Genomic DNA, 27,143 nt, shown 5'->3' with positions numbered 1-27,143 from the left:
TTTTTCTGAAATGCTGTGTTACTTTTACGCCAGATGTAATGGGGCACACACCTTCCAAAAAGTTCTACTTTTGTCTCGTCAGTCCACAGAGTATTTTCACAAAAGTCTTGGGGATCATCAAGATGTTTTCTGGCAAAACTAAGATAAGCCTTTATGTTCTTTTTGCTCAGCAGCGGTTTTCGTCTTGGAGCTCTGCCATGCAGGCCATTTTTGCCCAGTCTCTTTCTTATGGTGGAGTCATGAACACTGACCTTAACTGAGGCAAGTGAGGCCTGCAGTTCTTTAGATGTTGTTGTGGGGTCTTTTGTGACCTCTTGGATGAGTCATCGCTGCACTCTTGGGGTAATTTTGGTCGGCCGGCCCCTCCTGGGAAGGTTCACCACTGTTCCATGTTTTCTCCATTTGTGGATAATGGCTCTCACTGTGGTTCGCTGGAGTCCCAAAGATTTAGAAATGGCTTTATAACCTTTTCCAGACTGATAGATCTCAATTACTTACTTTCTCATTTGTTCCTGAATTTCTTTGGATCTCAACATGATGTGTAGCTTTTGAGGATCTTTTAGTCTACTTCACTTTGTCAGGCAGGTCCTATGTAAGTGATTTCTTGCTTGCGAACAGGTGTGGCAGTAATCAGGCCTGAGTGTGGCTAGAGAAACTGAACTCAGGTGTGATCAACCACAGGTATGTTTTAACAGGGGGGGAAGGGGGCAAACACTTTTTCACACAGGGCCATGTGGGTTTGGATTTAGTTTTCCCTTCATTTAAAAACTGCATGTTGTGTTTACTTGTGTTATCTTTGATTAATATTTAAATTTCTTTGATAATCTAAAACATGAAAGTGTGACAAACATGCAATAAAAAAAAAATCAGGAAGGGGGCCAACACTTTTTCACACCACTGTATGTATATATACATACATATTTATATATATATATATATATACACACACACACACACACACACACACACACATATATATATATACACACACACACACACACACACACACATATATATATATATTAGTGTTGTCAAATTATTAATTGGGATTAGTCGCATCCAAAATAAAGTTTTTGTTGACATAATATATGTGTGTACTGTGTATATTTATTATATATATATAAATACACACACATGCATGTATATATTTAAGAAAAATACGTTATGCTTATATACTACATATATTTATATATGATATAATTTATATGAATATAAATATATACAAGTAATTTTTTTTTCAGAATATATGCTGTATGTGTCTTTAACAGAGTACACACATATTATGGGAACAAAAACTTTTATTTTGGATGCGATTAATCGTGATTCATCTTTTGACAGCACTAATATATATATATATATATATATTCATAATATTAAAGCAAATATGATTTCTAAATTTATTTAATCACTTAAATTTGAAGTTATTTGACTAGAGCACGTGTCCGCCGTCTGTTTGCGAAGCTCCGCCCCTTCAAAGACGACGTTTTTACTGACGTAATATTAAAGCGTCGGCGTGTCTGCACGCATGCGTCCCAGAGCGACGACACCATTTTAGAGGAAGAAAAGAAAACAGGGAGGATAGTTACTGACAATCATAATAATATTTCAGCAGTTTAACTAATTAGAGCTCATGTGTGTGCTGACAAACCCGGACAGATAGAAGATCCCCGCTGATCCACAGAAGAGCCGGGTTCCGACATCAGCGTCTGTTCTGGGTTTATTGTTGTTTGTTTGTGTGTTTGTTTGTTTGTGAGTGAAGCAGTGCGGTTCTGTCCTCAGTCCAGATGGATGGAGGCGAGGAGATCCGCTCAGGTAACTTTACAACTGTTCTTGTTCCTTCTATCACAGTAATGTCACGTGTTCCACGGTAATACCATGGTATTCTCTGAAGTATGTTGTGTAGCATGGTGTCGGACTATAGTAAACACGCATTACCATCAGTGCTGGGCAGTTACTAGCAACTAGTTACAGTAATAATATTACTTTTTGCAGTAACTATTTAATTACTAATAATATTACACGTACTATCCATAAAATAGCTAGTTACTTTCGGTTTCTCAACCCCTATTGATTTAAAGTTCAACAATCCAATAATAACTAGATTTATTTTCATGTGCTTGTGAAAATGATGAAGTCACCAGTGCAGCAAGCATGTGGAATATGAAAAAGCTTACATTTAGTGGATGGAAATATTGCCATAACATTAATTTTGTCTGGAGAAAAGATGATGTGTAATCTGTGGCTCTTATGGAAGTGTTGCATTATTTCTGACAAATTATATAAAATCTGTTTAGAGAATGAAACATTTTCTTATGAATACATGATGGAATATGATCTTAATTATATTAGCTTCAAGCTATACATGACAATTAATGCGATTAATACAACACTTTTACTTAAACGCCACTATTAATCACCGCTGAGTGTTGTAATAACTTCTGACCGCGATCTAATGTGGATTTGAGTCAAATGATGAGGCAGAAATATATTGCTAGTAACATTTTAGAAGAATTTTATGGGGAAGATATGCATCTTATGTGGGGCATGAAAGAAAAGCAGTGGAACTAAATACTGTTAGGTAAGGAGTGAAGTAATAATATTACTTTTGAAACTAGAAACGAGTAATATATTACATTTTTTGAGTATCTAGCCCAACACTTGTTACCATATAATTAATCACTCTACCGTGGTATTTTCTTGTTTTGTGAATAAGTGCCATGGTAACACCACATATTTGTGCATTTACTACAGTAACAACATGGTATTCTCTGAAGTATGTTGGCGTATGACTATAGTAAACATGCATTACCATATAATTCATCAAAGTACCATGTTTTTTGGACAAGTACAATGGTAATACCATGTTTTTGGTCATTTACGCTGGAAAATTGTGCTATTTAAATTGTAACTACCATGATGTAGGAGGATGATAAACATGAAATACCATATAATGCATCAAAGTACCAAGACTCTGGATTTGTATTTGTTCAGATGATGGCAGTGCTACTCCAGTTCAGGACGAGCAGGAGGATGCCAGACCCGAATCACGTCAGTCTGAGGTTAGTCTGATGGTTTGGGTGCTTCACTTTAAGGAATAGTTCACCCAAAACTGGAAATCTGCTGAAAATGTATTGGCCATCAGGGCATCCCAGATGTAGATGAGTTTGTTTCTTCATCAGGTTTGTAGAAATGTGTCTCTGCATCGGTGTCTCAGCAATGGATGCTCTGCAGTGAATGGGTGCCGTCAGAATGAGAGTCTGATAAAAACATCACAATAATACACACCACTCCAGTTCATCAGTTAACATCTGGAGAAGACAAAAGCTGAAACAAATCCAGCATTAAGACATTTTCAACTCAAATATGGGTCCATAATCAGTGCCTTTATGGGGCCCTAAGCAGAATTGTATTTGGGGGCCCCTCGGTGCCACCGATATGAATGGTTATTGTCTTTATTCATTACAAGTCATACTTTTTTATAGATATTAAACACAGCAGAGAGCAACTGTACACAACTCTTAATCTATATCTAGCTAATTGAGGCATAATTATAGTGGAATTTAATAGCAAGGTAAATAATGTTAAGCTGTTATCAGTTTATGAAACGGAAGCTTGTTTTTACAAAAATATATAAACAACTTTCATCTAAAACTAAGTAAAATGTTATATTATAATATATTAAGAAGTCTATTTGCTGATGGTTTGATGTTCCCTAAAACAAAAAGATACCCTACCTAGGCTATGCTAATTAACTGGGGGGGATGTGGGGGGTCTGAGCTCTGATATTTGATTATTCTAGTTAACTCTTGACTTTATATTTACTCGTTCATTCGGTTGCTCATGTCTCTAACAAGGATGCAGCGTAATCTACTAGAATCAATAATTACAGAGTAAAACAGAATAAGGTCAAATGTAACAATTTATTCTCAGTCAGGTAAATACTGTATGTGTTATATCAATTCCACAGCAATTCAAAGAGATCAAATCATATCAATACAAAACATTGAATTCTCAAAGATAAATCTACGAGTAAAGGATGCAAACCTGACTTTATAGAAACACATAGTGTGAGTATTCAGACATACCACACACGCATCATTTCCTTAAGTACTTCAGACTAAGACCAATACCCCCTGCGATGGAGACAGGGACTAACAATTGTAATTTGCAATTTAATCAAGTCGAGTTAGCACCTTTTGGGACAGAAGGTAATTTGCATGAAAACCACTAGGTGCTGATCCGCCCTCTACAGTATGCAAAACATCTCTGAACTCTTACGATCTGTATTACCTTTTAGTTTACTTCTTATAAGAATGAGACCATTGTACCAGTCGCCCTGAGACAATTCAGATGATACCAAACATGACTGTAAATATCACTTGCATTAATGTAGAATATTACATTCTTCTATTGACCAATCTGAGTGAGCTGAGTTAAGGATGGGTGAGGGGAAGGAACTGATGCATATGTGAGAGAGGCATTTTCTCTCAGTGGGATGTGGAGACAGATGTCTGTATGTTAATGCACTGTGTGTGTTGTCCATCTCAGGAGTTCAAAGTGTCTGAGGTTCTGTAATTCTTACACAACTATGGTTGCAAGTTCTGTCTTAGCTAACGATGGTTTTGAGAAACGCACTCCTGATTTGTGCCACAAAACCCTCATGTTGAATTTGTCCCTCCTCCACCCCCAAAACGCAATCGATTTTAACCCTTTGACGCGCCACACTTTAGACTAGCTCAGTGCTTTTCATATTTCATAACTGTTCAGTGCTTTCACCGAATAAAGTTGATTTTAGGTTTCAGACATAAATACACTTCAGTCAAGTAAAAAAGACATGTAGTTTGTTAAATAGGCTACACACTGATTTCTTTGGAAAGCGGCAATAATAATCCTTTCACTTAATGGAGGACGTGTTTTATTCCTATCAAATACGCATTGTGTAGGTTACTATAAAGTTTACTGTTTTTCTCCCAGCTAACTGGCCATGTATTTCGGGAGAAATAGGGCAGTTTACGTGATGTTAATCCGGCAGATAATTACCACTGTCCACTGACATAATATATCACGAATCAAAATAAAATAAACATGTAGGCTACTCTTGGGGGCCACTTAGTTTGCTTATGCCTTGTGCCGGCTCTGTCCATAATAACTGTACTCCGGTGAAAAAGTGTTCTGGTGTGAATCAGGAGAGAAATCTGCACAGATCAAGCAGCGTTTACAAGCCAAAACAGCTCTAAACAAATATGTGGCAGGATTTTGATGTGAGAGACTACAGGAGATGGACTTTTTCACTGGAGGAAGCGTTATTATGGAATATGGACTCATATTTTAGCAACAGTTTGAAGTTTAAAATGCTTGATGATGGATTTGTTAACTGATGGACTGGAGTGGTGTGGATTATTGTGATGTTTTTATCAGCTGTTTGCACTCTCATTCTGACGGCACCCATTCACTGCATCCATTGCTGAGCATTTCTACATTTCTCCAAATCTGATGAAGAAACAAACTCATCTACATCTGGGACCTGAGGGTGAGTAAACGGTGTTTTCTGATTGTTGTGCTCGCACAGGATGACGGCAGTGATAGCGAGGACGCCGCTCACGACAGGAGGTCTGAGAACGCAGACAGCGGGTCGGATCATGAGGCTCGTGGAGGAGGAGACGGGAGTGATTCGGAGCCCGAGCCGCCGCGGCCTGCAGACAGCGATGAGGAGGGCAGCTCTCCTGTGAAGCGAAGAGCAAGCACCTCCGACATAGAGGAGGAGGAGAAACCACACCCAGCCAGCGACTCCGAGCAGGAGGAAACAGAGAAGAGATGCAGCCCTAAATCAGACGTGGCCAGCGATTCGGATGCGGACAAACCCAAACAGAAAACTCTGAGAGACTCTGATGCAGAAGAGGAGGAAGAGGAGGGAGGGAGGAAGGAGAAGGGAAAATGGAAAGCTGTGATGAACTCAGACAGTGAGGATGAGGACGAGAGACCGAAACAGGAAGCAGGAAGTGATGAGGATGAAGGGCCTAAACGACGGGCTCTGGCCAGTGATGATGAAGATGAGAAGCCTGGTATGTTTGTTTACTCAGAATGAAATCAGAAACGACATATATATATATATATATATATATATATTGTTATTAATATTATTAAATTGTAATGCTATTATAGTGATGATAAATATATAAATTCTGTATTGCTTTATATAATTTATATAAATTATATACTTATCATATTCAGCAATTTTAATAATTAAAAATATTTAATTAATTTAGTAAACATTATGATTATAATATTATAATGATTTCATGATATGTATAGTATTGCGTTTATATTTTATAATCAACTAGTATAATAATTATTTATATTACTTTATAATAATATTATAATTATACATTTATTATTATGGTTTATAATATTACATTACTTTTAATATTTCTAATATATAATTTTAATTTTATTTCAATTTAGTTTTATTGTTGTAATCTTTATAATAATAATGTTTATAAATGAAACTCACTGTTTTTTGTTGTGAATTCTCTATCAGTGAAGAGGAAGAAGGCTGTTCTGTCAGACAGTGATGAAGATGAGGATAAAGGTAGAGTTACGGTTTGTCATTAACACTCACTGTATGATGTCCCCTGATGATGATGATGATGGTGCTTGTGTCTCTGCAGAGGTGAAGAAGAGCAGGCTGGTGTCTGATGAAGACTCTGGCAGTGATGAAGGCTCTGGAGCTCTTGATAAGAGTTTAGCAGCTAAACTGAAGGAGCTGGGCTCAGACAGCGAGGATGAGGAGGACACGAAGAGAGATACAGGGAAGAAGGACGAGAAGACTCTGTTCGGCAGCGACAGCGACTCCGGCGACGACGAGGAAGAGTCAGTAACGCTCTTCATCTCTCTTTCTAAACGTGTGTGTGTGTGTGTGTGTGTGTGTAACTGTCTCTTTCTGTCCCTCAGGAAAATGATCACAGACATCTTCGGAGATTCCGGCGATGAGGAAGGGGAGGAGTTTACGGTTAGCTGACTTTAATATTAATGATTTTGGATTTGCATATGAATGTCTATCTGTCTGTCCGTCCGTCTGTCTGTCCGTCTATCTGTCTGTCCGTCCGTCTGTCTGTCCGTCTATCTGTCTGTCCGTCTGTCTGTCTGTCTGTCCGTCTGTCTGTCTGTCCGTCTATCTGTCTGTCCGTCTGTCTGTCCGTCTGTCCGTCTGTCCGTCTATCTATCCATCTATCTGTCTGTCTGTCTGTCTGTCCGTCTGTCTGTCCGTCTGTCTGTCCGTCTATCTGTCTGTCCGTCTGTCTGTCCGTCTGTCCGTCTGTCCGTCTATCTATCCATCTATCTGTCTGTCTGTCTGTCTGTCCGTCTGTCTGTCCGTCTGTCCGTCTATCTATCCGTCTGTCTGTCTGTCCGTCTGTCTGTCCGTCTGTCTGTCCGTCTATCTATCCGTCTGTCTGTCTGTCCGTCTGTCTGTCCGTCTGTCTGTCCGTCTATCTATCCGTCTGTCTGTCTGTCCGTCTGTCTGTCCGTCTGTCTGTCCGTCTGTCTGTCCGTCTATCTATCCGTCTGTCTATCTATCTGTTTTTGTTGAACTGATTCATTGAAACAATCAGTCCAATCAAACGGATTTGCTAAAATGAATCATTCCAATAATGCACATCCCTTTCTCTTGACCTTTGGCCCTGTGTGTGTGTGTGTGTGTGTTCAGGGCTTCAATCAAGAGGAGCTGGAGGCTGAGCGGCCGCTGTCTCAGGCGCCAGGACAGAAGGGACCGGAGAACGACTCTGATTCAGATGATGATATGGACAGAGGAGGAAAAGAGTAATACCATACTCACAGCAAACAGGAAGTCAATTAACAGACTCCTGCTGCTATAAAGCTCTGTGTCTTTTCACATGCATATGATAATCATCTGTGTGTGTGTGTGTGTTTCAGCATGTCCTTCATGTCAGACTTTGAGATCATGCTGGCTCGTAAGAAAGCTCAGAGCGGCAAACGCAGACGCAATCGAGATGGAGGGACGTTCATCAGTGACGCCGATGATGTTGTGAGCGCCATGCTCACCAAAATGACAGAAGCTGCAGAGGTGTGTGTGTGTGTGTGTGTTAGAGAGTCTGGGTTATATATAGCTGAGCTTCTACAGTATCTGTGACCTGCTGCTGATTTATGTGGAGTTTGGTTACACTACCGTTCAAAATTTTAGGGGCAGAAATGAATGTTTTTGTTCATCAAGGATGCATTAAACTGATCAAAATTGACAGTAAAGACATTTATAATGTTACAAAAGATTTCTATTTCAAATAAATGCTGTTCTTTTGAACTTTCTATTCATCCAGAAAAGTCCAGAAAAATGTAAATGGATCAAATTGCAATATGGCCTAGTGTCGGTAACTATTAAACCGCAAAAAAAAAAGAAGAAAAAAAAAGGGATTTAGAGAAAATCAGGACCTAAAAGTTAAATTTTTGTTAAAATTTCAATAAATTGAGTTGTATACGTTTCATGATGAGAGTTAATTAGACATGCTTTCCACTACAATTTTAATTTAACCAGCAGAAAAAATCCTGATAATTTAAATAAATTGGGAAAAAATGGAATCCACTTCTTTCAAAAACATTTAAAATGGATGTGTGTGTTTCAGGAGGACCGGACTCTGAACGGTCAGAAGAAACCAGCTCTGAAGAAGCTCATGCTGCTGCCCACAGTGGTGATGCATTTAAAGAAGTGAGTGTTTCCTCTTCCTGTGGAAGGAGCACCACGTGTGTGTTCACCTCGCTGTAGCTCCAGGACAAAAGCAAACTGAATTCAGAGTGGTGTAAATGTGTGTGCACTGCAGGCAGGATCTGAAGGAGACGTTCATAGACAGCGGTGTGATGATGGCCATAAAGGAATGGATCAGTCCTCTCCCGGATAGGAGTCTCCCAGCGCTCAAGATACGAGAGGAGCTCCTCAAGATCCTGCAGGAGGTGAGTCTGCAGCTTTTTAAAAAATGTTTATTATTGCATTCTGTGATTGTCTATTGAGGTAGAGATATATTGTAATCTTCCACTTGTACTTTTACGTTTATTATTTTTCCAGTATTATTAAAAAAAAAATATTTAGGCCTAAATGTTTATTTTTAAAAAAATATTTGTATTACATTCTATGTTTTTTTTATATATATATATATGTATGTGTGTATATATGTGTTTTATATTTATTAGGGGCTATATTTTTATTTTACTTTATTGTACATTTTCTATAATTTTTTTAATAACATTATTTTTATTCTGTGTTTGTGTATTAAGCTTGGGGATGTAGTTTTATTTATTTTGTACGACTTTGGATGGTTTATTATTTAGATTTGTATTTTTTTATGTATGTTTTTTTATATTTATTATTGAGCAAGGGGATGTAGTTTTGTTTATTTATTTACTATTTTAAATAGTTTATTTAGATTTTAATTAATTATTTTTTTACATTACATTCCGTGATTGTGTATTACATTAGGATTATTATTTGTGTTACTAATTATTATTATTGCTTTATTGTTAGTGTTATTATAATTACTAATATTGTTTTATCATTTATTTTTTCAGTTTTATTTTATTTTTCATATGAGATTATTTTTTTTTATATATATATATATATAATATTATTATTATTATTATTATTTTTTTTTTTTTTTACCCTTTTGTTCAATATTGTTTTTTGTTTAAATGTTTTTTTTTATATTTTTATAACATTGTGTTTGTCAGGGGGTTATGCTTAGTTATGGGATATACTTTTATTTTTATAATTATGCATTATTAATATTTATTTAGTTTTTTCTATTACACTCTGATGATAATGATTAGTGTTGTTTAATTTTAAACTCATTTGTTTGTCCTCAGCTGCCCAGCGTGAGTCAGGAAACACTGAAGCTCAGCGGAATCGGCCGAGCCGTTATGTTCCTCTACAAACACCCGAAAGAGTCTCGACCGAACAAAGACCTCGCGCTCAAACTCATCAGTACGAACAGTTTAGCTTTACCATATCTGCATCTGTTTGAGTGTGTGTTCCTGCAGTGATTTCTGTGTTTTGTGTGTGTGTGCAGACGAGTGGTCACGGCCCATCTTCGGTTTATCATCCAACTACAAGGCAATGACGAGAGAAGAGAGAGAGCAGAGAGACCTGGACCAGCAGATCGCCCCGCGCAGACGCCTCAGGTAACACACACACACGTGCGCACGCACTCCGCCTTTCAATCATCCGTCACTCCTTACTGTCATTCTGTCCCTCCTTCCTCTTCCTGTGGCGTGTAAGTGAGCCTCAGACGTCTGAGAGACGGGACGAGCCAGACGTCTTTGCCCCGGCACTCAGGTTCTGTGTGTGTGTGTGTGTGTGTGTGTGTGTGTGTGTGTGTGAGTGTGTGTGTGTGTGTGTGTGTGTGTGTTTGAGCACGAAACTTCTGGACCGTCTCAAGATCAGTAATGTTTCTAACACTGATGTGTGTGAAAGATAGAACAATAAAACAGAAAAGAATGGAATGATTGTTTCTTAATCAGATTCTATTAGACAAGGTGATCTCGATTCGTTAGATTCAGGGCTGCGTGATTAATTGAAAAAACTAAATTGTGATAAAGAGTAGGAAATAATAATTTTGCTTAAAGAAAATAATACATATTATTATATCCATAAATATTTGTATTAAAACAACAACAATAATAAACATAATAATAATTTATTGTTATTTTTTCTGTGAAGTTGCAATGTTTTTATTCTAATATATTTATTTAATAATTATTATTTTTATAGCAACAACAATAATAATAATTATATTTAATAATAATGTTATTCATTTTGTTTAAAAGAAATTAATAGATATTATAATCACACATATTTTAGTGTAAATAAAATAATAGTAATTATCTATCTTTAATACCAGATTTTGCCTGTGAAATGCTACGATAATATTTTTATTTATAATTAGAATTATTTATCTTTATTTTTTTTTCTTAAATACTAGTGTTTTCCTATGAAATGGTATAACTTATTTTGTTAAATTTTTATATAATAATAGTAATAAAGTATCATTTCTTCACAGTACAACTCTAAAAGTATATTATTATTATTATTATTTAATTGTTTAAACCTACAAATAAGCACCGCAAACTTGGAGCTTTTTTGCTTGTTTTTTTAAAAGTTCACACTTTAAGTCTCAATTAAATTTTTATCAGAAAAATTGCTATTACATTTTCTCCAGATTGTGAAGCTGGATCAGATTCTATTCAGTGAGATTCAGTTTGATTCGGTTGCATGATTCAGTCGGTCTACTCAGATTCTGCTGTAATTGATCAGTCTGTTCGGGATGATTCAGTTGATTCAGATTCTTCTAATGTCATTTGACCAAGTTCTTTTCTCTCGAGTCAGATTCTGTTCTGTCGGTCTCAGTAGTGGAGAATGTGTTGTGTCTTGACCTTAACCCTAAACTCACCCTCTCAATCACCCCATTTACATTCATTCTCATCTTAAGTTTGTTAAACACTGAAAGCCTACGAGTCTTTCTGTGAGTCTCTGCATTTCCTGCATCATCATGCTGACGTGTGTGTGTGTGTGTGTGTGCATGTGCGCTGCGGTTTTGCATTGCGATCGAACCCAAACACACACTAATTCAAACCCGGCCGATGTGGATCAGTTGAGCAAACGCTGAACAGACTCGTGACTCTGAGGGCATGTTTGCCTGAGAGCATGTGACCTGAGCGGATGCGTGTGATTGGCTCATTCTCAGTCTGCTTCCTCCCACAGCTCAGGAGCACAGACTCCTCGCAGAGATCTGGAGAAAGTGCTCACCGGAGAGGAGAAGTGAGTCTCTTATTTCTATTTCATGTAGTATTTTAGTGAAGTTTTATAGTGAATCACACACAACCTGTCAAGAACATCTCAATCATATTTCACTCCACAGCCTCATGACATCGTATGAATAAATAGATAATAAAGCCTGTTTTAATGTTGTTGTTGTTTTATTGACTGTAAATACCCTACAATTGAACTGATTTGTTATTTAAATGTGCTTAATGTTATGAAAATTGCAAAAGTTAATTTAAATATTGTACAAATTGTTATTAATTATAATTTAATATTTTATTATAATGTATTTATTATTGCAATTTAAAAATGTATTGTAGAATTGTGTAACTCAATATTTGTATTAATGCTAATTGATTACTAATTATTTTATTATAATTAATTATAGATAAAATATTGTGTAAATGATTTTGTAATTCATTATAATTTTGTATTAGTGCTGATTAACATGATTATAATTTAGTATTTTCTTATAATAAAACATACTTATTATAATTAAAGATGCATTATATATTTTGTGTAATTCCTTATAATATTTTTATGAATGCTAATGAAAATGATCCCTTTTTTATTATTTTAAGAAAATCTATTATATTATAATTTAAAAATGCATTATATAAATGCATTTTATAATTATAATGTAATTCATTATTTCCTCTTTTATTTGTATAATTTTTTTAAGTAATGTAAACTGAGACGCACACACAGGCTGTTTAGTTTGGATTATATGATTTAATAACCTCTTGTTCTTGTGGTATTGAATCAATAAAGCATTAAAAAAAAAAAAAAAAAAAGAATTTATGATTTAATATTTCTCTCTCTTTGTTTATCAGGGCGTTGCGTCCGGGTGACCCGGGTTTCTGTGCTCGAGCTCGTGTGCCCATGCCGTCCAATAAGGATTACGTGGTTCGGCCCAAATGGAACGTGGATATGGATACAAACAGAGTGAGTGGGCGGGGCATGTGTGTGGGCGGGGCTTCAACTAAAGAGTGGGAGGAGTCTGCACAGGAAGCATGAGGCAGGATAGAGAGAAACAATGATGCTTAGGTTTTTGTCCTCTGAAGCTGATTGGTGGAGGAGATTGTTTACTGTTGTGTGATTGGTAGAGGAGCCTTAGGAAGGGCATCAGCCTGCTGGAGAAACACAAGCGGCGTTTTGTGGAGCAGAGGAAGCAGCGGCGGCCACAGGGAGCTGTGAAAATCAGCATTGAGGGAAACCGAATGCCGCTGTAGTTACACGCTCCTGCCTGAGGGGGCAGTAAGTGTCTGCATGAGCGTTCACAAACCCCAACTAACAGCGGTTAAAGTGGGTTTGGATGATTTCACCACAAATACAGAGCAGAGTAACTCTGTTTAGCAAACGTGGTGCGTGTATGAGAGCTGTGACGGTCACATGACCAGTCCACTAAACTCCAGCGCTTCAGGCCTGTGCTCTTGACATGTTCATGCTGAATATATATTTAACAGCTACTGAGACAAACCTACAATAAAATACAGATGCAAACATGCTCAAGAACATGACGTATGATAACAGCCTGGTGTGTTTTGGTCCAGCACTTACAAGAACTGGCTTGGGTTTGATTGTAGTAGTCACTCATTTTTCTTTTTTGCTTATATTAGTTTTTTTAATTGGCTTGTTTTTGGTTTGTAGTTTCTATTTTTTCCAAATGCACATTTAGACTTGAAATTTGTTTTAAGTGACAATTTAAAATTTGTTGCTCAGTAGTTTTTTTTTTCTCTTTTTAAATAAATAGAAAAATAGTAGTAGTAGTTCCCCCTTTTTAATGCATTTATTTTTTTTTACTTGATTTTGCTTGTTTTGTTTGAGCAATTTTTAATCTGCTTTCTACCTATAGTAGTTTCCTTTTTTGTCTTTTAGGTAAATATATATATATATATTTAAAAACAATGCATTTAAAAAATAATTATATATTATATATATATAATTTTTTTTATGCATTGTTTTTGGTTGTTTTAACAATATTAGTATTCATGGTTTTCCCTTTTTTAAAAGCATTTTTATATTTTGCATTTAGTAGTTAATTGTTTTTCATATTTCCATACTTTTGTAGTATGTTCTATTAAAAAAAAAAAAAAAGATTTTGCTTGAAGTTCCTGTTTCTGTTAAGGTTAAAAAAAAAAAAAAAAAAACCCTTAATTTGTAATTGAATTTGGCTTGTGTTTGAATGTTTTCCAGTGTTTTGACTCGTTCTCTTGCTCTCTCACTCATGCGCCGCTGAAGAAGGGAGTGTCACGAGTAGATAAACAGATGCGGCGTTTCGCGGATATCAAGCGCTTGAGGAAGCCTGGGCACGCGGTGAAGATCAGCGTGGAGGGGAACCACATGCCGCTCTGACCTCCGCCTCTCCTGTGTTTGTCAGATTCAGTCTTTGATTCTGCAGTCAGATTCCCATAATGCCGTGTGTCTGTGCTGTAATGCGTGAGTTGAGCAGAGCCGCGTTTTCTATGTGTTCAGAACCCAGAGAACTGCTCTGGGAACGATCTGCCCTTTGGTTCTGATGTATCTTTCATAATAAAGAGTTTCCATGTCCGGCATTTTACTCATGTTCTCCTGGCCTTTTGCTTTTTATTTCATTATTTTGTTATATTTGCATATATAATTTTTAAGCATATATAATTTTTAAACAAATGGTTTAGTTTATTGGTAATGGATGGGGGTTTGTTTCGATTTTAAAACTGTAATGTAATTTTATTCTGGAATAAGAACTATTAATAATGATCAGTGGCTCATACTCACAACACACCAATGATATTAGACAAAATCTTAGAAATATCACGAGGAATATTGAACATTTTCAAAATTATATGTTTCCAACCTAAACAAATCTTGACTGGTACTGTAGGAAATTCACCAAATGTGTTTTGTACAGTGTGAACAGATATATGTGTGAGAAATTTAATCAATAAATAAAATTACATGCATATGTTGTATATATTTTCAAAGATATAAAAAAATATATTTTTTTGAAGTATATATTTTTTTTTTGGAAGTGTGTATATATATATATATATATATATATATATATATATGTACTCAAAAGAAATTTATGGAATACATCTCCAAACTAAAAATAAATATTGAGTAGCTGCAAAATGTATTTTTATATATTTAAATTTAGATATGTCCTCACATTTTGTGACCATTTAAAAATATAATTTAAATATAAGTACCTAAACCATATCAAAATATATTTAAATATTTTTTTAAATGTATATTTGTGATATTTATTGAAAATTTTAGTATGTTTTGAAATATGAAAATGTATATTTTTGGCATACAGGTTGCATTGCTTTGCTGGGAAGTCGGATTATAATCTTTCAATAAACATTAACAAGTGGAAAAATAGGACTTATTCACTGAAAAAAATAAGCATAACACTTGAATTGTTTTATTATATGAAATCACTTACAGAACAAATAAAAAGATGCACAAATAATTAACAAGCAAAGCATTGATAACACTTGATAACATTGATAATTGATAGCATTGATAACACAAAAAGCTTCCAGTACTTCACATTAATGAACTATATTAATAAACATGGGATGAAACATTTCATTTCAGCATTTACTAATGCATTATTAAAATAAAAGGTTTTATCTGTTAATATTATTTAATGGATCAGAGCTAATATAGACTAACAAGCATTAACAAATATTAAATACTGTAACAATATCTTGCTTATTGTTAGTTACTGAATTTACTATAACTGATGGGATGTTATTGTATTGTATTTTGTTAAAATCTTGGGGTTGAAAAATAAATCGGAGAATCTTTGTTTGTTTGTTTTTTGCAGTGTCTTGTGATGTTAATAAAGAGAAAAGATCCTGCTTCATTTCAGACACGAGAAGATCAATTAAATATATTTTTGAAATCTGAAATATATTTTGGTATGAAAGTTGAACCTAAATTTATTTAATTGTATTTCAGGGGAAAGAAAATGCGTTTCCAGTCTCATAGTAGTCTACCTTCAATGTTTAATTTTTAAAAATATATATTTTATTTCTTATATAATGTATATATTTACAGATTTTATACAATTATTTGATAATGTTTAATTGTTTTTAGATATATTGTATTTTTTGGAACATTGTAATCTATATTCTTTGCTCATTTTAAATGAAACTGTATTATATGTTCACACACGTTATAGATTATATAATATTTTTCTTCAAATCTAAGATATTTGAATGTATTTTTTAAACTGAAATATATGTAAAGGCAAAATAATTTGAATTATCTGGAGGACAAAAAAAATATTTTTTAATGCTTTCGAAAAATTTTGAATGATTTTTTAGAAAGAATTTATAAATATATTTATATATGTAAATATATCTAAAAAAATATTTTTGTAGGCCTATATTTTGAAATAAATTGAAAAATATTTTTGACTTTTTTCCCATATGTGTTACATTTACTGTAAATCATAATGGGGGCAAATATATTTTTAATTGGGACTAAAGACATCATTTGAACAACTTTAAAGGAGATTTTCTCAATATTTAGATTTTTTTGCTCCCTCAGATTCCAGATTTTCAAATAGTTGTATCTCAGCCAAATATTGTCCGATCATAACAAACCATACACCAATGGTTTTGTGGTCCAGGGTGATATATATATTAATTTAATTTATTTTTAAATAAATTAAAAAAGTATTTTTGAAAATACACATATATATTAACTGTAAAGGTGCTTAATATTTTTTATTTTATTGATTGGTTATGCTCACTGTAAATATAATTCAAAATATAAATGCTTTAAAAATAAATGTATTTTTAAATATCATGTATCATGTAAATATATATATATATATTGATTAATCACATCCAAATAAAAGTTTTTGTTCACATAATATAAGTGTGCACACTTATGTATATATAAATACAAACACATATATATTTATGAAAAATGTGTTATGTTTATATTTTAAATAGGTTATATATATATATAATATAAAATAAGAATATAAATATATACATGTAAATATTTTCTAAATATATACTGTATGTGTGTGTCTTTATATAGCCTACACATAATAAATATACACAGTACACACACATATATTATATAAATAAAAACTTTTATTTTGGATGTGATTAATCGCCATTAATCATTTGACAACACTAATATATATATATATATTATATAACATTTTTGTTTTATTTTTAATTATAGTTAACAATATTTTTCAGACTCTATTTGTTTTGCCGTGTGGGTTATGTTTTATTCCCAGCAGTGCTATGGAGCTTCAGTAGTGGATTGGCTCCGGTTTCGTCCCGATTCCTCTTTCATCATCTCCTGGCGTATCCAGGGTAAGTAGTTTCCCAGCCTGGTGTAAACGCCGTATTTGCCCTCGGCAGCACATCTCTCGCCCCAGCTCACCACGCCAGCCAGGAACCAGGTGCCCCTGTAGTTGACCACGAAGGGGCCGCCGCTGTCCCCCGTGCAGGCGTCCATCTCCTCCAGCAGGTATCCGGCGCAGAACATGTTGTCGGTGATGACGTGCTCGGTGGAGTTGATGCAGCTCATCTGATCGGCCACCGGCAGCAGCACCTTCCTCAGGAATCGAGACGAGCGCCGCAGGAAGCCCGTGGCTCCCCATCCAGACACCAGGCCCTGCTCCCCGGGCCTCAGCAGACGAGCGGCCAGACCGGCGTCCGGCAGACACACGGGGACGGAGAACGGCCCCAGAGCCACGGGACGGGACAGATAGAGCAGGCCGATGTCGCTGTCGAAGGTGTAGTCGTGGAAGTGAGGGTGGAGGACGATCTTCTGCACCGAGATCTTCTGCTCGTCTTTGTCAGGACGCATCTTATCGTAGTCGCCTGTAGAAGGGTTATGACATTAAGGCAAGTAAATCAAATTTTGATGCCCATTTTATGATGCTTGTATATCAGGGTTGTTATTGTTATCTAAAATCAAAACTAGTGCTGGACAACGATTAATCGCATCCAAAATAAATGTTTTTGTGTACATAATATATGTATGTGTGTACTGTGTATATTTATTATAACACATGCATGTATATATTTAAGAAAAAAGTTATGTTTATATATTGAATATGTTCATATATAATATATGTAAATACATGTGAATATTTTCTAAATATATACTGTATGTGTGTGTCTTTATATACAGGTGCTGGTCATAAAATTAGAATATCATGAAAAAGTTGATTTATTTCAGTAATACCATTCAAAAAGTGAAACTTGTATATTAGATTCATTCATTACACACAGACTGATATATTTCAAATGTTTATTTCCTTTCATTTTGACGATTATAACTGACAACTAATGAAAGTCCCAAATTCAGTATCTCAGAAAATGAGAATATTGTGAAAATGTTCAATATTGAAGACCCCTGGTGCCACACTCTAATCAGCTAATTAACTCAAAACACCTGCAAAAGCCTTTAAATGTTCTCTCAGTCTAGTTCTGTAGGCACAATCATGGGGAAGACTGCTGACTTGACAGTTGTCCAAAAGACGACCATTGACACCTTGCACAAGGAGGGCAACACACAAAAGGTCATTGCTAAAGAGGCTGGCTGTTCACAGAGCTCTGTGTCCAAGCACATTAATAGAGAGGCGAAGGGAAGGACAAGATGTGGTAGAAAAAAAGTGTACAAGCAATGGGGATAACCGCACCCTGGAGAGGATTGTGAAACAAAACCCATTCAAAAATGTGGGGGAGATTCAGAAAGAGTGGACTGCAGCTGGAGTCAGTGCTTCAAGAACCACCACGCACAGATGTATGCAAGACATGGGTTTCAGCGGTCGCATTCCTTGTGTCAAGCCACTCTTGAACAAGAGACAGCGTCAGAAGCGTCTGGACTGGACTGCTGCTGAGTGGTCCAAAGCTATGTTCTCTGATGAAAGTACATTTTGCATTTCCTTTGGAAATCAAGGTCCCAGAGTCTGGAGGAAGAGAGGAGAGGCACATAATCCACATTGCTTGAGGTCCAGTGTAAAGTTTCCACAGTCATTGATGGTTTGGGGTGCCATGTCATCTGCTGGTGTTGGTCCATTGTGTTTTCTGAGGTCCAAGGTCAACGCAGCCGTCTACCAGGAAGTTTTAGAGCACTTCATGCTTCCTGCTGCTGACCAACTTTATGGAGATGCAGATTTCATTTTCCAACAGGACTTGGCACCTGCACACACTGCCAAAGCTACCAGTACCTGGTTTAAGGACCATGGTATCCCTGTTCTTGATTGGCCAGCAAACTCGCCTGACCTTAACCCCATAGAAAACCTATGGGGTATTGTGAAGAGGAAGATGCAATATGCCAGACCCAACAATTCAGAAGAGGTGAAGGCCACTATCAGAGCAACATGGGCTCTCATAACACCTGAGCAGTGCCACAGACTGATCGACTCCATGCCACGCCGCATTGCTGCAGTAATCCAGGCCAAAGGAGCCCCAACTAAATATTGAGTGCTGTACATGCTCATACTTTTCAGTTGGCCAACATTTCTAAAAATCATTTTTTTTGCATTGGTCTTAATTGATATTCTAATTTTCTGAGATACTGAATTTGGGACTTTCATTAGTTGTCAGTTATAATCGTCAAAATTAAAGGAAATAAACATTTGAAATATATCAGTCTGTGTGTAATGAATGAATCTAATATACAAGAATCATATTACTGAAATAAATCAACTTTTTCATGATATTCTAATTTTATGACCAGCACCTGTATATATCTAATAAATATACACAATACACACGCATCTATTATGTACACAAAAACTTATTTTGGATGTGATTAATGACGATTAATCGCTGCCCAGCACTAACTATAAAAACAAGATTTCCATTAGTTAAAATACACATTAACTGAGCACTGTTATTTAACTTAAATTGCTAAGCTGAAATTTTTCATTTTTGTTCAGTTTAAGTTACTAAAATAACAAACTTAATAAAAAAAGAGTTTTCAGTAACATATTGTAGTACTACACAATACTATATATTTAAAAATGTAAAACACATGACATCAAAATTACTAAAACAAAAAATTAATAACACACACACATATATATTTAACATGAACATAAATAAAAATAGTACTAATAATAGCATATCAATGATACTAAAATAACACTGATATATATTAATAACTTTTTCCTGACAATTAAGCATGTCCTAACACATTTTTATTATTGTAATGAAAACGAAGACCTCATTCTCGTTACTGTAATACATAAATAATCAGCCTGGACAATGATTATTAAATCAGAAAAAATTAAATACAAAATAATACATGCTAAAGCATAATGTATACATTTGTATACAAATAAAAAAGTTGTAATACTAAATATTACAAGAAGTGGTGCTTATGAATGTATAAAGTCAATCTGAAATAAAATATATAAACAAACAAATAAATAAATAGATAAACAAAGAAACTACACATTATATTATGCGTTTCTTGTACTTAATTATTCTAGGATGATATTGATGCATTAATAGTTATTGCATTTACATGAACAGTTATTATAAATGTGATTTTGTATATTTATTTATATATAAAAATAAAAATAATATTTTGCCCACACACACACACACACACACATATATATATATATATATATATACACACACAGATATATATTTATATTATATTATATATAATATACTGCTAAAAAATTATACATTAATTCACATTATTTTATTATTAATTTAGCTTTTTAATTATTATTTATTAAAATAATATTTCAAATAAATGCTGTTCTTTTGTGAACTTTCTATTAATAAAAAAAAATAAAAAAAAAATAAAATACCATGAATAAAAATATACATAACTATAAATAATAAAGATTAATGTTGTATCTTGTAGATACTTTAGTGTGATATTCACTGTCATAACTGCTGTGCTGTAACACAAGCTCATATGAAACATCTAGAGTCACTCCAGACGGACGGCTGGGGGCTCACCGATGGTCACGTGATCCGGTGTTTGCTGGAGACAGTGAGCCGCCGTCACGACCCAGCGCTGACTGATCAGAGAGCCGCCGCAGAAACCGTACTCATCCTCACGACGAAGCAGAACCTGCAGATCATACGGTTCAGTGTTGGGAAGCTTACTTTAGAAATGTAATAGGTTACAGATTAGTTACCCTACTTAAAATGTAACAAGCAGTGTAACTATTTCATTTACTTCATTAAAGTAATGTGACGGATTACATTTGATTACTTTTTTAAATTTCTAATGTTTTCAACTATTAATAATTTTTAAACAAACAGCAAACAGGGTTAACTTTACAGTAGAACTCAACACAGAAATCCTTCATCACTTGAATTAATATAAAATTATTTAATTTTAAAGCACAGCCGCCACAAAATCAGACTTGCTTTGAGATCATTCTGAGGTTAAATACAGATTTAAAATCATAACAAGAAATACACTTTAAAAAAAAATCTTTCCAGCACAGTTTTGAGTTTTCTCAACTTCTTGTTTTCAGTTTATACAACAAAAAGTTGAGAAAATTTTAAAATCTCCTGAAGTTTTGTCAACTTTTGTTTTTTACAGTGTAGTTTAGTAGCTATGACACTGTTTTTGAAATCAAATCTTTGCATAGCTATAATAGGAAACACTGGAATCTCACAATGGCTTGGAAACAAACACTTAATCTTATATACATAAACCCAATTAGGAAATAAAACAGTTATGGAATAAGCATCTGTCCTATTCTGTGTACTAAACTCCTGAAACACTGCAATTTATGAAAGAAATCAATTAAATCCGTATGAAAAAAAACACATATTTACATATTTGTTTCTCAGTAACTGTAACTGATTATAATTTCATTTATTTAAGGTGTCCTTGTTACACGTTACATGTACACGTCACTATTATAATAAAACTAAATAATTACATGCAAGTAACCCTAAAACAAACCCTAACCATATAGTAAGTACATGTAGTTAATTAATATTACTCAGTGCTTAAATGTATAATTACACTGTAACAAGGACACCTTAAAATAAAGTGTAACCTTGTTTTGTAATTAAATGACATATTTTAGTTACATGTAACAAGTTACTCCCCAACACTGGTGATGACTGTCCCACATAAAAAAATACTAGTCATTTATAGTAAATACTACAGTGTTTTTGAACCATACTATAGTAAAGTGTGTATATTATAGTATTTACAACACTTTGTGAATGAATGCTACAGCATACTGTAGTATTAACTGTAGTGAACTGATAAACTGTAATAAATAGTGTAGTATACTTTAGTTTTTACTACAGTAAACTGTAGTGTATTGTAGTATAATATATCCAATAGTTGTAGAAATCTTAGTACAGTATTGGGTAAAGTCATTTGTTTATATTACTATAGTTGTTATATTACCACGGCAACTATAGAATTACCACAACAAATTAATTCAAGTACTTTGAATTATGCTTCAAAAACACTCAGAGTAAAGCAGAAAGCTGACCTGCCACGGACTCCCGCCCTGACCCTGCAGCTGACCACCAACGATGCGTGCGTCCTCATTCACTCCGCTGATGTCACTTCCTGTGTCAGACGGCTCGTCCGGTGACGCAGGTGAGGTTTGGTTTGATGTGTGAGTGGAGTTGTCCAGTGAACTGTTTTTATGTAATGAGTGGGAGGAGTTTGTGGTGATGTGGGTGATGTCTGTGAGGCTTATATCATCCAGAGAGCGAGACATGATCCCTCCAGTCCACTGCTTCCCACAGGGATACTGCACTAACACACACATCAGTGTATTATGGGTTTACATTTAGAAAAACAACCATAGGGCAATTATCATGTAAAATAAAAATGCATATTTCACCTAAATAAGTATTAATAAATAAGTATAAGTAAAAATAAAGGTGCTCCAGGATGCCATTGAAGAACCTGTTTGTCTCTAAATGGTTCCATAAAGAACCTTTAACATCTGAAGAACCTTTCTGTTTCACAAAAGCTTCTTTGTAGCAAAAAAGGTAAGTAAGAGATGTTTCTTTAAAGAATCTTTGACTGAATGTGGAACTAAAAATGGTTCTTCTAACAAAAAAAAAAAAAAAAAAGCATAAAAATAAATTCATTACTTCAAATAAAATAAACATAACTGAAATTAAATAAAAAAATGAAATCAAATAACAACAATTACATTAAAAGCTGAAATACTAAAATAAATAAAACTAAAACTAAAATTAAAATTAAAAACAGAACTTAATAAAACTATATAGACACACTTTAAACAAATATATGATCATATTTGTCTTTAATGTAATGAAATATAGTAATGCATATATAATGGGAATTATTTTTGAGAATAATGACTACTTAAGAAACTGGTGATGTAAATTTGTGGGGAAATGTTATATTACTATAATGAAAAAAATTAATGACACAATGCTAATCATGTTAATGCTCCTAAAAAGGCTTTATTTTCTTAATGCACAAATAATTAATTTCTAAATAAATTAAAAGTCTTACATAAATGATTAGGTTACAAATAAATAAATAAGTGCTGTCAAATGATTAATTGCAATTAATCACATCCAAAATAAAAGGTTTTGTTTACATTATATACAGTGCCCTCCAAAAGTATTGGAGCAGTAAAGACAAAATTGCTCTGTTGGCTGTGGAGTTAAGACATTTGCAAATATGATTAAAAGATGAATATGAGACAAAACTACAGAATGTCACATTTTATTATTGGGCAATTCAACACATAGATGTTTTACCAGCTAAGAAGTTCAGCACTTTTAGAGTTTCATCCCTCTATCTGATGTGAGCAGAAGTATTGGAGCAGTTGCCTCACAGCTCTTTCTAAGTGATCAGCTGTGTCCTGTTGCATTAATTCTTCAGATATTAAAAGCAGGGAATGTGTCGTATCAGTTATATCCATTACTTCTGCATTCTGAATCTTGCATTCGATGATGACACACACAAACCAGGATGAAGATGAGGGAGCTGACTTTGAGAGAAAAGCAAGCAATTTGGATGCTAAAAGAAAAGAGGAAGTCAGTTAGAGCTCCAGCAAAAACAAAGGGCATGGAGAAATCAAGAGTTTGGAAACCACCAGCAACCAACAACGACCTGATCGGCTGAGAAAACAACAGGAGCTGATGACAGACAAATCATAAAAGCTGTGAAAATGAACTCTAAAAGACGTGTCTGTAAAATCACCAACAACAATCTACTGTCCTCAGGAGACTTTGACACAGAATTACAGATGCTACACAGCAAGATGCAAACCTCTGACCAGCACCAAAAATAAGGCAGAAAGGTGAGCCAGAAGAGTTTTGGAACTGTGTTTATGGACCGATGAGACAAAGATGAACCTTTATCTAAGTGATGGGAAAGCAAAAATGTGGAGAAAAAGGGAACTGCAATGATCCCAAGCATACACCCTCATCTGTAAAGCATGGTGGAGGTGGTGTCATGGCATGGGCATGCATGGCTGTCTCTGGAACAGGCCCTCTCAACTTTACTGATGACTTAATGTATGATGACAGTAACAGAATGAATTAGGAAGGGTACAAAACCATCTTGCCTACCAATATTCAAGAAAATGCCTCCAGATTGATTGGGAAGTGCTTCATATTGCATCAGGACAATGACCCAAAACACCTGCCAGTTCAGTCAAGGAATTTATAAGGGCATAGAAATGGAAAGTGTTAGATTGTCCAAGTCAATCTCCAGATTTAAATCTGATTGAACATGAATTTCAGCAGCTGGAGAGGAGAGGAAAGGCAGAAACTCCCCAAAACAAGCAACAATTGGGATTGGCTGCATTAAAGGCTGGGAAAAGTATTTCAAAGGATGAGAGCAAGAGTCTGGTGATGTCTATGGGTCACAGACTCACTGTGATTGTGTGCAAGAGATCTGCAACTAAATAATAGCTTTTAATCTTTTATATCTGCCTTATGTTCAACTGTCCCAATACTTATGCTCACATCAATGAGTGGGATGAACTCTAAAAGTGCTGTTCTTTTTATTTGGTAAAACATCTATGTGTTGAAACGGCTAATAATAAAATGTGACATTCTGTAGTTCTGTCTCATATTCATCTTTTAATCATATTTGCAAATTTCTTGACTCCACACACAAGCACACACACATACAGTATATATTTTGAAAATATTTACACATTTATATATTCATATTCTTATATTGTATATGTGACCCTGGAGCACAAAACCAGTCTTAAGTCGCTGGGGTATATTTGTAGCAATAGCCAACAATACATTGTATGGGTCAAAATTATCCATTTTTCTTTTATGCCAAAAATCATTAGGATATTAAATAAAGATCATGTTCCATGAAGATATTTTTTTAATTTCCTACCGTAAATATATCAAAACTTCATTTCTGATTAGTAATATGCATTGCTAAGATTGCAATATTGCACCCTCAGATTGCAGATTTTCAAATAGTTGTATCTCGGCCAAATATTGTCCTATCATAACCATATATTAATGGAAAGCTTATTTATTCAGCTTTCAGATGGTGTATAAATCTCAATTTAAAAAAATTGACCCTTCTGACTGTGGCCCAGGGTTACATATTATATATAATTTTCTTAAATATATACATGCGTGTGTTTGTATTTATATATACACAAGAAATATTGACAGTACGCACACATATGTAAATAAAAACATTTATTTTGGATGCAATTAATCACGATTAATCATTTGACAGCACTAAAATAAATAAATAATAATAATAATAAATTCTAATTGTTTAAGCATTTGAGTTGAGTAACACTGGTTGCACAGGTTTGTGTTTGTACCTGATGGATTGCAGCTCCGTCCGTCTTCATCCAGCTGATAACCGTCTGCGCAGCTGCACACAACGCCTGCCGCCTGCTCTGACTGACTGCAGTAATGCAGACACCCTCCGTTCTTATATTTACAGTCAAACACCTCTGAACACACACAAACATATGAGTACAAAAATAAATACACAGACAACTTAATGTTTGCTCAAAAGACTCATCTAGTCTTATATATATAGTGCAGTGTGAGGTTTGCAGTGCACCTGTCTGGCAGTTTGTCCCGCTGTACTGCGGAGGACAGAGACACTCGAGAACGCTGCGGCTCTCTCTGCAGATTCCTCCATTCAGACACGGGTTAAAGCCACACAGATTCAGATCTACACATGACAACCACACCATTAACTCCATCTTAATCTGTCAGGATGAGGTGTCAGACTTTATTCAGAAACTATTTCAGCAGAGTGCCTTGAACTGAAATGGTTAATAAAGAAAAGTCTTACTCTGATATTTGTACCAGAACTCCATCTATTAGAACACAGGAAGATGAAAGTCAGACAACAATGATGTCATTGTATTCTTAAAAACAAAAGTTCCATTTAGAACTACAGAGGATTTTAAAAAGGTCTGATGTCACTGAAGAATCTTTCAGAGACACAAAGGTCTTTTCATTCTCTACTAGTTCTTCAGAAATCTATCGCTATGTTCTGCTGCTTTAAAGCAGTGATTCTCAACCACGAGTCTGGGGTCTGAAAATGATTTAACCCTTTAAACTCTGACATATGAGATACTAGTCAGAAAAAAAAAATTCAATTAAAGATTTCATTGAACTTTTTGACAAAATATGAATATTGTCATACAGTCTGATATAGTGAGAATATGGAGTAAAAAACTGCTTATTCAGAAACTCAAACTGAGCAAAAATATTAAATTTGGTGGAGACAAAAAGTTATGTAAGTAAGATACTTACATAATCTGATATAAATATCAGTGGTCAGTCTATATCTCCAATAATATGTCTTAGTTATACGAGACTTAAATGTGCAAAACATAATGCAATGCAATATATAAGTGAAAATAGCAAAAACATCTAAAAATCAAGAAATAATCTGAGCTGGATGTATGTGGAAATTTTAAGTGTGATATCTAGACTTGGAAAAACCAATGAAAATGAATAAAATCCTAAAAAGTCATATTTTTGTTTTGTTTAGTTCTTTTTTTAGTAAAATATATATATATATTTCTTTTATAAATAGTGTTTTCTAGTAATGTCAAGCTCTGAAATTTTATAATAGAAATAGAAATTGCTATTTTCTTAGTACATACTATAGTACTACTACTACTTACAAATTGTAATGTATTAGTAAATTTAAAAAAAGGTGAAAACCACTGCTTAACAGAGCCCAGAAACAAAAACTCTGATCTGATGAACCTAATGAAATATCAATAACTTTAATAATCTCCAAAGAGCCATATATCAGCACAAGAAGCCCATACAGAGTGGAATAAGACTATATATGGTGTGACTGTACCGTTTTCTCTCTGCTCTGGAAGATCTCG

General features: G+C 34.6%; 2 protein-coding genes across 4 annotated transcripts in view; one reads left to right on the top strand and one right to left on the bottom strand.

Annotated features, from left to right (window-relative positions):
- The first annotated feature begins 1,488 nt into the window (after positions 1-1,488).
- Positions 1,489-14,781, top strand: LOC306851642 (protein IWS1 homolog). Of its 2 annotated transcripts, none has more exons than XM_079388040.1 (15): positions 1,489-1,812; positions 2,992-3,059; positions 5,570-6,062; positions 6,539-6,589; positions 6,669-6,870; positions 6,952-7,009; positions 7,706-7,818; positions 7,933-8,083; positions 8,637-8,719; positions 8,832-8,961; positions 9,868-9,985; positions 10,071-10,182; positions 11,762-11,818; positions 12,655-12,766; positions 14,063-14,781. In XM_079388040.1, exons 1-15 carry the CDS (start codon positions 1,785-1,787, stop codon positions 14,174-14,176), a joined length of 1,890 nt encoding a protein of 629 aa, XP_079244166.1. In that variant the 5' UTR covers positions 1,489-1,784; the 3' UTR covers positions 14,177-14,781. The 2 variants fall into 2 exon arrangements, with proteins under 2 accessions (XP_079244166.1, XP_079244165.1); XM_079388039.1 differs by having other exon boundaries at positions 14,018-14,781.
- Positions 14,782-15,199: 418 nt separating this feature from the next.
- LOC306851002 (coagulation factor X-like) overlaps positions 15,200-27,143 on the bottom strand; it is a 14,172-nt gene continuing 2,228 nt past the window's right edge. Inside the window, exons 1-7 of one of the 2 annotated variants that reach the window (XM_079387005.1) lie at positions 27,116-27,143; positions 26,087-26,111; positions 25,850-25,963; positions 25,602-25,736; positions 22,290-22,556; positions 20,779-20,893; positions 15,200-17,667 (exon numbers count right to left, since the gene is read on the bottom strand). The exon at positions 27,116-27,143 is cut by the window's right edge and continues 88 nt beyond it. In XM_079387005.1, coding sequence (XP_079243131.1) covers positions 17,081-17,667; positions 20,779-20,893; positions 22,290-22,556; positions 25,602-25,736; positions 25,850-25,930 — 1,185 coding nt within the window. In that variant the 5' untranslated portion in view covers positions 25,931-25,963; positions 26,087-26,111; positions 27,116-27,143 and the 3' untranslated portion in view covers positions 15,200-17,080. Of the gene's footprint in view, positions 17,668-20,778; positions 20,894-22,289; positions 22,562-25,601; positions 25,737-25,849; positions 25,964-26,086; positions 26,112-27,115 lie in introns of both variants that reach the window. The other variant, XM_079387004.1, reaches the window with a different exon arrangement.

This window comes from Barbus barbus (assembly GCF_936440315.1).
Source record: "Barbus barbus genome assembly, chromosome: 31".
Taxonomy (NCBI): Eukaryota; Metazoa; Chordata; class Actinopteri; order Cypriniformes; family Cyprinidae; genus Barbus; species Barbus barbus.
This window is presented reverse-complemented; position numbering and strand designations above follow the sequence as displayed.